At 45.4% G+C, this 13,016-nt stretch overlaps 1 protein-coding gene across 2 annotated transcripts in view; it reads right to left on the bottom strand.

The window, feature by feature from the left end:
- NPHP1 (nephronophthisis 1 (juvenile)) overlaps positions 1–13,016 on the bottom strand; it is a 65,078-nt gene that overhangs the window by 8,951 nt on the left and 43,111 nt on the right. For both annotated transcript variants that reach the window (XM_010829563.1, XM_010829561.1), the window contains exons 13-16: positions 12,354–12,464; positions 10,909–10,991; positions 8,593–8,669; positions 7,389–7,488 (exon numbers count right to left, since the gene is read on the bottom strand). In XM_010829563.1, the coding sequence (XP_010827865.1) occupies positions 7,389–7,488; positions 8,593–8,669; positions 10,909–10,991; positions 12,354–12,464 (371 nt within the window). The remainder of the gene's footprint in view (positions 1–7,388; positions 7,489–8,592; positions 8,670–10,908; positions 10,992–12,353; positions 12,465–13,016) is intronic.

Raw genomic sequence — 13,016 nt, 5'->3', positions numbered from 1 at the left:
AAACCTTGACCACTCTATAACTCTTGCATTTCTAGAAATGTCAAAAATACAAGATAGATTCTCTTACCACACTTAAATTCATATACCACATTTGGTACACAGAGTCAGAAATCATCTTTTTCCAACCCTGCTAAAATTCTGATCTTGTATATACCTGACCTAGATTTCAAGGACTGGCTGCAGAGGAACATGGCAGCTGCCTTGATGCCACCACAGGCCTTCCTGTTTTCACGCTGTGATTCCCAAGGCTTGTCCTACCCCCCACCCTCTGCTCTGCGGCTCATGTGGGCAGTGTTTCAGATGCATGCCCAAACTCGTCTCACGCTGAAAAACAGCCATTAATTCTGCGAGGGGAAGGGGTGGAACCTTCCTTCCATTCTCCCCTCCCCTTCTCTCCCAGACCAACCTGCTCCATCTGGCAAGCGCTGTGGCCAGTCTGTAGGAGAGGCCTTCAGCGCCCACTGTGTGGGCACTCCTTTCCTTCTGGCACCTCACCATAACACAAAGCAATGCTGCTGGCTCTTTATCAGAGTTTCCTTTAGGGAAATTTTTTGATTTTCCCAAACCCAAGATGGCCAGAAAGCTCTAAGCTGAAGAAGTAAAGATATACCTTTCTGACCTCACAGACAGACCAGCAGAAGTACAATAAACATGATAACAGGCCCCAGGCAAGTAACTTCTGGTGCTTCCCTGGGGGCTCAGATGGTAAAGAACCTGCCTGCAATGCAGGAGACCTGGGTTCGATCCCTGCGTCAGGAAGATCTGCTGGAGCAGGGAATGGCAACCCACTCCAGTATTCTTGCCTGGAGAAGCCCATGGACTGAGGAGCCTGGCGGGCTACAGTCCATTGGGTTGCAAATAGTTGGACACGACTGAGCAACTAACACACACAAGTAACACTACTATTTCCTTTATTTTTAGCAACAATACAATGGAAATAAAGGAGAAAAAAAGATGAGATACATCAAAAGGCAAAGGAAAATACATTTATAGCAAATTTATACCCAGGCATATAGTCTACTCCCATAGACCAGGGTTTGCACTGGGAGCCTGGGTCTAAATTTAGGGCTTTCCCTCATCAGGAGTTTAAAAACATGCCTTTGGTTTAGGAGTTGACACGTATACATGGCTATGTTTAAAATGGATAACCAAGAAGGACTTACTGTAAAAAAAAATTTTTTAAATAATTAAAAAAATTAAAAGTCATAAAGCAGAGAGAGAGAGAAAAAGCATGCATTTGGTCAAATTGCATCAAGTTACATCCCATCAAAAAACAGCTCCAGAATCAGAAAGCCAAGTCTTGGTGAAAGGCAAGGATCCGTTTGCTCCCTGTTTTGTCTCAGCTGAGGGCGCACACAATCACAGTTGTCTCTGTAAAAGGAGATCCAGGCCACTTCTCTGGTCAAGAAAACGAGCCCAGGGCTTCTCCGGCGGCTCAGTGGTGAAGAATCTGCCTGCCAATGCAGGTGACGTGGGTTCTGGAAGGATCCCAAGTGCAGTGGGGCAACTAAGCCTGGACGCCACTACTGAGCCTGTGCTCTAGAGCCCGGGAACCACATCTGTTGAGCCCACACTCCAGAGCCCTTGCTCTGCAACAAGAAAAGCCATAGCAATGAGAAGCCCATGCACTGCAACTAGAGAAGAGAAAGCCTGTGTGCAGCAACGAAGAGCCAGTGCAGCCAAAAATACATAAATAAAAAGAAGACGAGTCCACACTAATCCACCTGCTCCTGACACAGGGCACGCGGCTGGCTTATGAGAGGGCAGGATGAAGCTGGCCAGAAGGATGCTGGGGAAACTGGGCACTGATACAGATTGCAACTGGGCTTCCTGCCCTCGGCTCTGCCCACACTGGTGTATGGCTTGGCGTGACAAAAAAGAGCCCCTGTCCTTTCTGTTTCAGGCAGAGAAATTTGGCTAAACAAAGATGAAGGGGTTTTTGTTTTTGTTTTTGCAGCATGTGGGACTAGTTCCCTGACCAAAGATCAAACCTGTGCCTCCTGCAGTGGAAGTGTGGTGTCTTAACCACAGGACTGCCAGGGAAGTCTCAAAAGATGAAGTTCTTAAATACTGGGCAGTGCGGACAGAGGTGGGGTAGACTTTTGGAGCAGAGAAGGAGGCTGGTAGAATTGTGTGTGTGTGTGTGTGTGTGTGTGCACACGCTCAGTCATGTTTGACTCTTTGCAAACCCATGGACTCCGTCAGGTTCCTCTGTTTATGGAATTTTCCAGGCAAGAATACTGGAGCGGGTTGCCATGCCCTCCTCCAGGGTATCTTCCCGACCTAGGGACAGAATCCAAATCTCCAGTATCTCCTGCATGGCAGGCGGATTCTTCACTGCTGAACCACTGGGGAAGCCCCATCGGTAGCATTAATGCCTTCTTTTTCCACCCACTATGAGAGGCAGGTCAGGGAGAGGAGCCTGAGCACAGTTAGCCCCACTTCAAGGTCCACCTCCAGGGCGCACCTGAACCCAGTCTCTCACCTTGAACCCACAGCACTGCCCTTGCACCATAGCCCACGGCTCTGCAGCAAGGCCCGGGCGTCTGGCTTCTCCGTGCCCACAGCCTGTCTCTGGGACAGCCTGCCTGAGGCCACAGTCCTACTGGTAGGTCCCAAGGCCCACAGTGGACACTACAAGGAGTGCACATTTCTGGATCCTGCAAGTCAGTCAGTCAGTCGTGTCCGACTCTTTGTGACCCCATGAACCACAGCACACCAGGCCTCCCTGTCCATAACCAACTCCCGGAGTTTACTTAAACTCATGTCCATTGAGCTGGTGATGCCATCCAACCATCTCATCCTCTGTCATCCCCTTCTCCTCCTGCCCTCAATCTTTCCCAGCATCAGGGTCTTTTCAAATGAGTCAGCTCTTCACATCAGATGGCCAAAGTATTGGATTTCAGCTTCAGCATCAGTCCTTCCAATGAACATTCAGGACTGATTTCCTTTAGGATGGACTCGTTGGATCTCCTTGTAGTCCAAGGGACTCTCAAGAGTCTTCTCCAACACCACAGTTCAAAAGCATCAATTCTTCGGTGCTCAGTCTTCTTTATAGTCCAGCTCTCACATCCATACATGACCACTGGAAAAACCATAGCCTTGACTAGACAGACCTTTGTTGGCAAAGTAATGTCTCTGCTTTTTAATATGCTGTCTAGGTTGGTCATAACTTTCCTTCCAAGGAGTAAGCATCTTTTAATTTCATGGCTGCAGTCATCATCTGCAGTAATTTTGGAGCCCAAAAAAGTAAAGTCTGACATTGTTTCCATTGTTTCTCCATCTATTTGCCATGAAGTGATAGGACCAGATGCCATGATCTTTGTTTTCTGGATGTTGAGTTTTAAGCCAACTTTTTCACTCTTCTCTTTCACCTTCATCAAGAGGCTCTTTAGTTCTTCTTTGCTTTCTGCCATAAGGGTGGTATCATCTGCATATCTGAGGTTAATGGTATTTCTCCCAGCAATCTTGATTCCAGCTTAAGCTTCCTCCAGCTTCCTCCAGCCCAGCATTTCTCATGATGTACTCTGCATATAAGTTAAATAAGTAGGGTGACAATATACAGCCTTGATGTACTCCTTTTCCTATTTGGAACCAGTCTGTTGTTCCATGTCCAGTTCTAACTGTTGCTTCCTGAGCTACAGGTTGCTCAAGAGGCAGGTCAGGGGGTCTGATATTCCCATTTCTTTCAGAATTTTCCACAGTTTATCATGATCCACACAATCCAAGGCTTTGGCATAGTCAATGAAGCAGAAATAGATGTTTTTCTGAAACTCTTTTGCTTTTTTGATGATCCAGCGGATGTTGGCAATTTGATCTCCCATTTTTCTGCCTTTTCTAAAACCAGCTTGAACATCTGGAAGTTCACGGTTCACGTACTGCTGAAGCCTGGCTTGGAGAATTTTGAGCATTACTTTACTAGCATGTGAGATGAGTGCAATTGTGTTGTAGTTTGAGCATTCTTTGGCATTGCCTGTCTTTGGGATTGGAATGAAAACTGACCTTTGCCAGTCCTGTGGCCACTGCTGAGTTTTCCAAATTTGCTGGCATGTTGAGTGCAGCACTTTCACAGCATCATCTTTCAGGATTTGAAATAGCTCAACTGGAATTCCATCACCTCTACTATCTTTGTTTGTAGTGATGCTTCGTAAGGCCCACTTGACTTCACATTCCAGGATGTCTGGCTCTAGGTGAGTGATCACACCATTGTGATTATCTGGGTCGAGAAGATCTTTTTTGTATAGTTCTGTGTATTCTTGCCACCTCTTCTTAATATCTTCTGCTCTGTTAGGTCCATACCATTTCTGTCCTTTATTGAGCCCGTCTTTGCATGAAGTGTTCCCTCGGTCTCTCTGATCCCTTGGTGTCCCGTGGATCCTCAGAGTGGAGCCCAATTTCACGATGGCCCTCAGGGCTCTCTCTGGGCTCTGGGAGGAGAGTTGCGTGCATGCAGAGACGAGACGAGGGAGGCCAGGGATCACAGGTGGCAGGGCAGAGCTTTTACACCGGCAGGAAGAGCTCTACCTTGAAATCACTTCACAAACATTTTTCGGGTGCCTACTATGTGCTGTAACCAACAAGGGCCTCTATTCCTGAGGTCAGGGCTGAGGGCTGGGGGCCCTTCTTTGAGAACCCAGTACACAGAAGAACATTCACGGCTTTGGGAGAATGCGCCCGGTGATCTGACCACTGCTCACCCAGTCAGATTGATCTCTAGATTGTAAAGCATATCTCCAAGCCAGTATTTGAAGCCAAAGAAACACTATTAAAAGCTGTACTTGAAAGATATGCTTGGAAGTGCTTTAGACTCTGGAAAGCTTATCAACCAGAGAAGCAGCAGGTGGTTGAAGAAGTAGGAAGAATGAGGCTGAACAGGATTCTAGCTTTCCTTTTACAAAGACCGCTCCTGTGCTGCTGCTTCTTTTTTTATCTGGAAAAATATAAATTGTCCAAGAAAAGACTGGCCAGAAAGGGGGAGTTTATAGGCTCCATGGACATCCGGGGTGGTGGGCAGGGCGGGGGCAGCCAAGAGTGAATACTACCCACGAGTACACAATTAATGGCTGTTGAAAGATTGAACTGTTAACACTATCATTATAAAACACATTTCAGTACTAGTGATAAGAGCCAGGGATATTTAAACTGGGAGCATGATCCCAACTGAGGAAAGCAACCACTCACAGAGTGCTCCAAGTCTCCCTGAGCCTGAGCATCCGCCAGCAGTCAGCGTCCCGGCAGGGCTGCCCCGCCGCCTCCGCCTGTTCGTAAGCCGCGCGCTCCCACCCACCTCCTGTGCCCTGTGTTCTCCACAGCCCCACATCGTCGCATGGCACCTCCTTCCAAACTTCAAAGCCCGATTTGAATTTCTCTGATCTTACCAGCTACATAGCACATCCTCACTTGAACAAACTTTATGACAGCACTGCTATCTGCTATTATATTTACATTTATCTACACATATGACATTTACATTTACTTACACATATGACAATACCAGGGCTTCCCTGGTGGCTCACACAGTAAAGCAATGCAGGAGACCCGGGTTCGATTCCTGGGTCAGGAAGATCCCCTGGAGAAGGCAGTGGCAGCCCACTCCAGTATTCTTGCTTGGGAAATCCCATGGACAGAGGAGCCTGGCGGGCTATACAGTTCACAGGGTCACAAAGAGTGACTGATCCACTGAGTACACATGCACACATATGATAATAGCAATAATTATTGTGATACTTATTGTGTATTACTGTGAAGCATGCACATAAATACTAGGCAAATGCTGTATATATTCTCATTTCCTTAAACCTCATTAGAGCTTGATGGGCTTGATATTATTATGTCCATTTTAAAGACACAGACCTTGAGACCCTGAGAAAGATGGTCAATGGCTTGTCTAAGAGAGTCCTGAGTCGGACATGGATACACCCGGGATGCCTCCCATGTAGAAGCTCCTGGAAGAAGACGAAAACTAGAACCACCATGAGATACCACTAATCACTTACTAAAACGGGCAAAACAGGAAAAAATCGATCATATCAAATGCTGTCAAGAATACTGGAGTAACTGGAACTCTCATATGTTACTGGAGAAAGTATAGAACAGCCTGGTCATATTGGAAAACAGTTTGGCAATTTCTTATAAAGTTAAGCAAAGGCCAGATGATCCAGTAATCTCACAAGAAAGGAAGATATAAGTCCACACACACACAAAAAACTGCTATGCAAATATTTCGAGTAGCTTTATTCATGATTGCCCAAACCTAGAAACAACTCAAATGTCTCTGAACTGGTGAATAAATAAACACATGGTGTATATCCACCAAATGGAATACTAGTTAGAACAAAAAGGAACAAGCCACTAACATATGGGGCTTCCCAGGTGGCTCAGTGGTAAAGAATCCTCCTGTCAGTGCAGGAGACGCAGCAGCCTTGGGTTTGATCCCTAGGTCGGGAAGATCCCTTGGAGAAGGCAGTGGCAGCCCACTCCAGTATTCTCGCCTGGAAAATCCCATGGACAGAGGAGCCTGGAGGGCTACAGTCCATGGGGTCACAAAGAGTCAGACACGACTTAGCGACTGAGCACGCATGCAGGCATGCACTGACACACGCAATTTCATGGATACATCTCAGTTATGTTACGCTAAATGAAGGAAGCCAGACGCGAAAGGCTGTACACCGTGTGACTCCATTTGGAGACCATTCTGGAAACGGTAGAACTGGGAGAAGAAAACGGACCAACTGTTGCCTGAGACCAGAGCCAGAGATTTGATTACAAAGGGGCATGAGATCATCTTCAGAGTGACAGAAATATTCTTTATCTTGACTGTGTGGTAGCTACATGACTGTATACACTTGTCAAAACTCAAAGAACTTAAAGTAAAAGGGGTAAATTTTACTTGTGTGTAAATTATACCTCAACAAACCTGACATTTTAAAAAGCTCCCCAGGGAATTTCCTGGCAATCCAGTCATTAGGACTCTGAGCTCTCACTGCTGAGGCTGCGAGTTCAATCCCTGGTCTGGGAACTACGATCCCACAAGCCATGTGCTGTGGCCAAAAAAAAAAAAAAGAAATTCATGATGATTTTTTAAAAAAAGTTCCCCAAAGTTCCCTAAGGGAAAGATCACGGATGATAAGCCCTGCTTAGTCAAAAGTGGCTATACTACTTTTGACCACATCTATCATTTGTACCAACTGGTAAACTGAAGAGTAAGTTAATCTGAAATGTATCATTATTCCATTTCCCTACTGATCCTTGGCTGAAGAATCAGTGAGGGAAAAAAAAAAACAAAACTAACAAATGGTGACTGAGCAGGAAGAGAAGCTGGAAGCAGAGACGGGCCATAAATGCTGACTGAGCCCAAGTTCGCCAGACAGGTAACGGCGGGTACTAACCTCAGTGTGCTCCTGGATCTTCTGTTCAAAGACCTCAGTTTGACTAGAAGTTGAGGCTGCCTCCTCATTGTCATCAACTGATGGAAAACACTACCATGTGCTTTTAAAAAAGAAAAAATAAATATCAAAACTTAGTGCTTAGGCAGTGAACGTGATACAACAGTATTTTACATAAAATTTTATAATAAAAATAAGACAAAGTTTCTTCAGCACCAGGAGTGCTGAATTGTATGAAAGGCAGCAGCTGCCCATACACCCTAAATGAACTAATCAAGTACCATCTGCCCTAAAGACCTTCAGAGGTCTTACCTGATAGCTCAGCTGGTAAAGAATCTGCCTGCAATGTGGGAGACCTGGGTTTGATCTCTGGGTGGGGAAGATCCCCTGGAGAAGGGAACAGCTACCCTCTCCAGTATCCTGGCCTGGAGAATTCCATGGACTGTATAGTCCATGGGGTTGCAAAGAGTGGGAAATGACTGAGCGACTTTCACTTTCATTTTCAAAGACCCTCGAAGGTTCCCAACTGACCCACCCCTGGAGCTGCCACTCCAGCAGATTCTTAGACAGCATCATTGCTGCTAGATTAGACGGAAGGGGAGTTTAAAAAGCATCCCTGACTTCAAGTGGAACTAACCGTATCCCAGACCCCAGGACCTTCCTGTTCCAAGATGGTGGGGCTGGCATTGCTGCGTGTCCTAAATCGTGAAACAAGGAGACGGCTGTCTGAGGAGCCAGAGGGGAGTTTTAGATCTGTCAGGCACTAAATCCAAGAGGCAAGTGCCATAAATATTTGCCTGACTCTCCATGTTCCCATTATCTAGCACAGCGCCTGGTCAATGGACACATCGAAAGATGCTCAGTGTTTCTAGAGGGCAGCCTGGCATGTATACCAGTGACCAAGCAATAGGAAAGCACTGAATTGGCCTGTTCTGTCAGTTCTGAGGCCCTGTGCTCAATGAAAAGGAGCCAATACAGAGCCCTTACGCTTCCTAATTGCCTATGTTAAAGTCTCACATGTGCCACCAAGGAAATATTCACTTAGATGAAAATGATTAAGATTTTAATATCAAATGACATGCTTTTAAAAATGTGAATCCAGGTGAAAAGTGTTAGGCTTTTTAGACTATAGCTGTCTTCTTTGGTGCATCTTCTGCTTGTTTAATCTTTAAGGAAAGGGAAGAAAGCAACAGAAAGAAAGTGGTACCTCTTCTGGATACTGAAGGGTCCACTTCAACACCTTTTTCATAAGGGGTGCCTCCGTTCAAGAAGAGCTTGTAAGTCCTACAAAAGAAAAGCACCAGTGTGCACGTGACACCCACAGTGGAGCCGGCAGCGGAACATGATTTTAGCACAAGCACGTTCACAGACATTTTATTCATGCCTCATTCACTGGTAAATGAGAGTGAAAGTTGTTATCCTTCCCTAGGGTTATCCTCTCAGTAAACTGAGTCTCCTTCTTAACTGTGAACAATAGAAAATACATTTTCCACATTAAAGTGAGAAAGATTAACTGATGTCATTTTGAGACTTTAATGACTTGTGCCATTTAAATGTCTTTTTCAAAAGTTTTGAATCATCATTGGAAATAAAGCTATCATGAATTTATACTACTTTTAAAATGCAAAAGTAACATGTAGATTGTTGTAAAAACTTCAAATGACATAGAAATGATCAATAAAAACCCGAAAACTCCCTCCTTGTCCTTTCCCACCTAGTTTGGTAAGCCCCCTGTCCTATCTTTTTTCTGTACAAATTATTTTGAAACAAATTCATACACACAATAAATCTCAAACTGACACACATTTCCTTCTAAAGTTGCCTCTTTAACCCATGGCATGGCCTCCCCAACTCTGCTCCCCAGAGATGACCTCCAGGAACAGTTTCCACAGGCACACGAGCACAGCACTCCGTGCAAAGAAGGGGCATCAGCATGCTCGTGGCCCTGCACCTTGCACGCTCGTGGCCCTGCACCTTGCCGGTTTCAGCTTAGAACACACGCTGGAGATGTCTCTGCATCAATACACAGGCCTCCGTCTCATTTTAAAAAATAGTTTAGGACTTTAAGAAAGATTGGATAGACACACTTTTCCCTCCTAGTAAGCACAACTAAAAACCGTGAACATTATTAAAAACAGAAAAACAAAAAACCCACAAGGAGCCTGGGCTTCTGCATCTACAGGCGGTACTGGGTTAGGGCTGAGGGGTGATAGGTGCCCGCCCCTCCCACCAGAGTGCCATCAGGAGGACTTTCACCTCTGTTCTGTGGTAAGGTCATGCCCACCCGTGGTGTCAGTAGAGGAGGAAGGGGGCAGCATTATCAGAATTAAACCCTGGGGATAGGAACTATTATAATCCCATTTTAAAGCTGGGGGAAATTGAGGCTTGGAGACATTACAGAACCCATTGACAGTTACACAGACAGAGCCCAGGCTATGGCCCTGAATTCTATCATTCCAAACCTAGGGTCTCCATCATCATCCTACTGACTGCCCCTCTGCATCCCTTCTGTGAGTTTCTTGTTTATATCCGAAACTTAGATTTGTGTGTGCACCCACTTTCAAATTCGGATTCTCTTCTTAGTTTTTGAGAGCTCTTCTTATATTAAAGATAATAATCTTGTGACTGTTAGATACTGGATATATTGGAAATACATTACAAACATTTGCTTTTGGTCTTAAATTTTAAATTTGTTTACAGTGGCTGCTGCTACGGGGACCATTGACCTAGCTTTCCCACTCTTTGGTGAGAATTAGGCTCTATTTTGGGCTTCCCTGGTGGCTCAGTGGTAAAGAATTCACCTGCAATGAAGGAGACTTGGGTTCAAACCCTCAGTCAGGAAGAGGCCCTGGAGGAGGGCATGGTAACCCACTCCAGTGTTCCTGCCTGGAGAACTCCCTGGACAGAGGACCCTGGTGGGCCATAGCCCATGGGGTCGTGGAGTCGGACAGGACTGAAGTGGACTGAGCACATGAACACACAGGCTCTGTCCCGGCACTGTGAAGTGTGCTAACACCACAGGAAGTTACTGAAAGAATATTCTCAGCAGACAACTGGTGCAAACATCGTTTAAAATACTTTGCGACCTGTGTCGCGTCTCCCCACTAGGGTGAGACCGCGTATGCTGTTTTCATATACTACCTTAACAGAGTATTAACGTGAAACTGAAAGTCTTAGTTTGCTCAGTCGTGTCTGACTCTTTTGCAGCACCATGGACCGCAGCCCGCCAGGCTCCTCCTTCAGGAGATCTCCCAGGCAAGAATACTGGAGCGGGTAGCCATACCCTTCTCCAGGGGATCTTCCCAGTCCAGGGATCGAATCTGCGTCTCCTTCATTGCAGGTAGATTCTTTACCATTTAAGCCACCAAGGAAGCCCCCAAAGAACATTAAAATCAACATTAAAAAGCCCTCTCCCCTCAAGTTACTGAAATGTGAAACCTCTGGAAACCTGAGGTGTCTAGATTCTAAAAAATGAATTTCCACAAAATTACCCACTTGGAGGGAATATATAAACCCAACTTACTTTGCTGGAATAGGAATTCCAGTGGCATCAAAAAGTTTCAGAAACACCCAGCCACAGCTCAACTCTCCTCTTTCACCAGTGGACTAGAAAATAAAACTGGGTATGAACCTTCGTGTCTGAATCAGTCAAATCTATCAGCATATACCAAGTTCTTATAAAAGGAATAAAACAAGTATTTGCCTTTAGAACTAAAAAGTTCTTCACAAGAAAACAAAGTGAAAGCCAGGGGAGGCCTACTGGACTTGCAGGGCAGATGGTAAAGGCAGGATGTCAAGTGAAAATCTGACCTTGTTAAGTCGCTCCTGAAAAAACCCTAAGCCTTATGCTAGGACTACCGCTGCTGTTGTTTTTTGAGTGATATAAATATGCTGGGAAGTGATCCCAGGTCACATCAATGCTACGTGCAAGCAGGAGGCTTTGGGTCTCAGTGAGAAATGGAATGAGTCACTTAAGTCACTGAAGGGGCGCCCTGCTCAGAGCTTCACCCCCAGCCCCCGTCAATCGTCAGAGGCCAGTGCATTCACCTGGGGGTCCTGCTCCTCGCTCCTGTCCTACACAGCAACACGCACGGATGAATGCGCCTTAAAGGAATGCAAGGGCAGGACTTCCCTGGTGGCGCAGTGAGAACCCGTCTGCCAACGTGGGGGACATGGGTTTGATCCCTGCTCCGGGAAGATTCCATGTGCCACGGAGCAACTGAGCCCATGCGCCCCCACGCTGAGCCCGCGCTCCGCAACAAGAGGCGCCACCGCAGTGAGAGACCCGCCCGCCACGACTGCAGGAAGCCTGCCCGCAGCACCGGAGCCCCAGCGCAGCCAGAAATCAACGATGAATGAGGAAGTTTTAAAAAAAGAAATGAAAGGCCAGCATAACTCCATTAATGGAATTTAACAGCCGGCTCTCTGGGTTACCATGAAGCCAAGCACACACACCACACCCGTGAAGCTATTATTAAATATGGAAACATATATTACCACAGACCCACATCCGCTGATTCAAGAGTTTATATGATGTAAGTTAATCCAAGTTTCTGATGTTCCCTTAATAAAAATGACCACTCTGCCAGGTCCCTTTATTAGAACCCCCATTTACAAGGTTAAGGGCACACTGACCCTCAAGGACAGAGGTACCACTCTGTGCTGGAAAGCCACTATACATCTATCACTTTCTGTAAAGTCCCATCTTTTTCAAATCTTCATTCTTATAAAGCACTGGAGTTCATTCCAGCTATAAATACAAAGAAAAAGATTTGCTTTAAACGCTGCTGAAAAAAGCAGCATCATAAAAAAAAAAAAAAAATTAGAATCACTGCCATTCCCATTCCTCAAGAGGTTAATATTCTATTACACAGAAAAATCTCAATTATTGTTACTAAGAACAGACATTTAGAAAAAAACTTTCCTTTTAACTGATAATCAGAAAGCTTTATCTTTCAACTGACATACATTGCGAATATAAGAAATTCCAAGTTCAAATAATATTCCAAGATCTGGAGAGGAAGAGTTGGATCTGATGAAACAGTCGCCATCAAGCAGGCAGGGCAAGATGCCAGTAACCTGAAACAAGGCAGAAAACGGAGGTTACTAAGAAGCACGGAGAACAGAGGGAGGAAAAACAGCGAGGTCCCGCTGTTGGGCAGGGAGCAATAGTCACTGCCCTGTGACAGACCATAATGGGAAAGGGTACGAGAAAGACCGAATATACACGGTAACCTAATCGCTTTGTTGTACAGCAGTGACGAGTACATGCTGTAAATCAACTACACTTCAATACAATAAACGCTTTTAAAATGGCAGGACAGTTCAGCTGTATCACCTGCATCATAATAAAGGTCTTTTTTAAGATTTTTAAAATATGTAGACCACTTCTAAAGTCTTTATTGATTTTGTCACGATATAGCTTCTGTTTCATGTTTTGCTTTTCTGGTTGTGAGACCTGTGGGATCCTAACTCCCCGACCAGGGAGTGAACCCACAGCCCCCACATTGTAAGGTCAAGTCTCAACCACTGGACCATCAGCCAAGTCGTCAAGGTCTTTTAAAGGAAACAGAAAGCAGATGGATTGGACTCATCTATACCAATGGTGTGAAATTTTAAAATGTAATTTTT

The sequence above is a fragment of the Bison bison genome, unplaced genomic scaffold (genome assembly GCF_000754665.1).
Source record: "Bison bison bison isolate TAMUID 2011002044 unplaced genomic scaffold, Bison_UMD1.0 scf7180017864508, whole genome shotgun sequence".
NCBI classification, from domain to species: domain Eukaryota; kingdom Metazoa; phylum Chordata; class Mammalia; order Artiodactyla; family Bovidae; genus Bison; species Bison bison.
The sequence above is the reverse complement of the archived record's forward strand: the minus strand, read 5'-3'. Positions and strand labels throughout refer to the sequence as shown.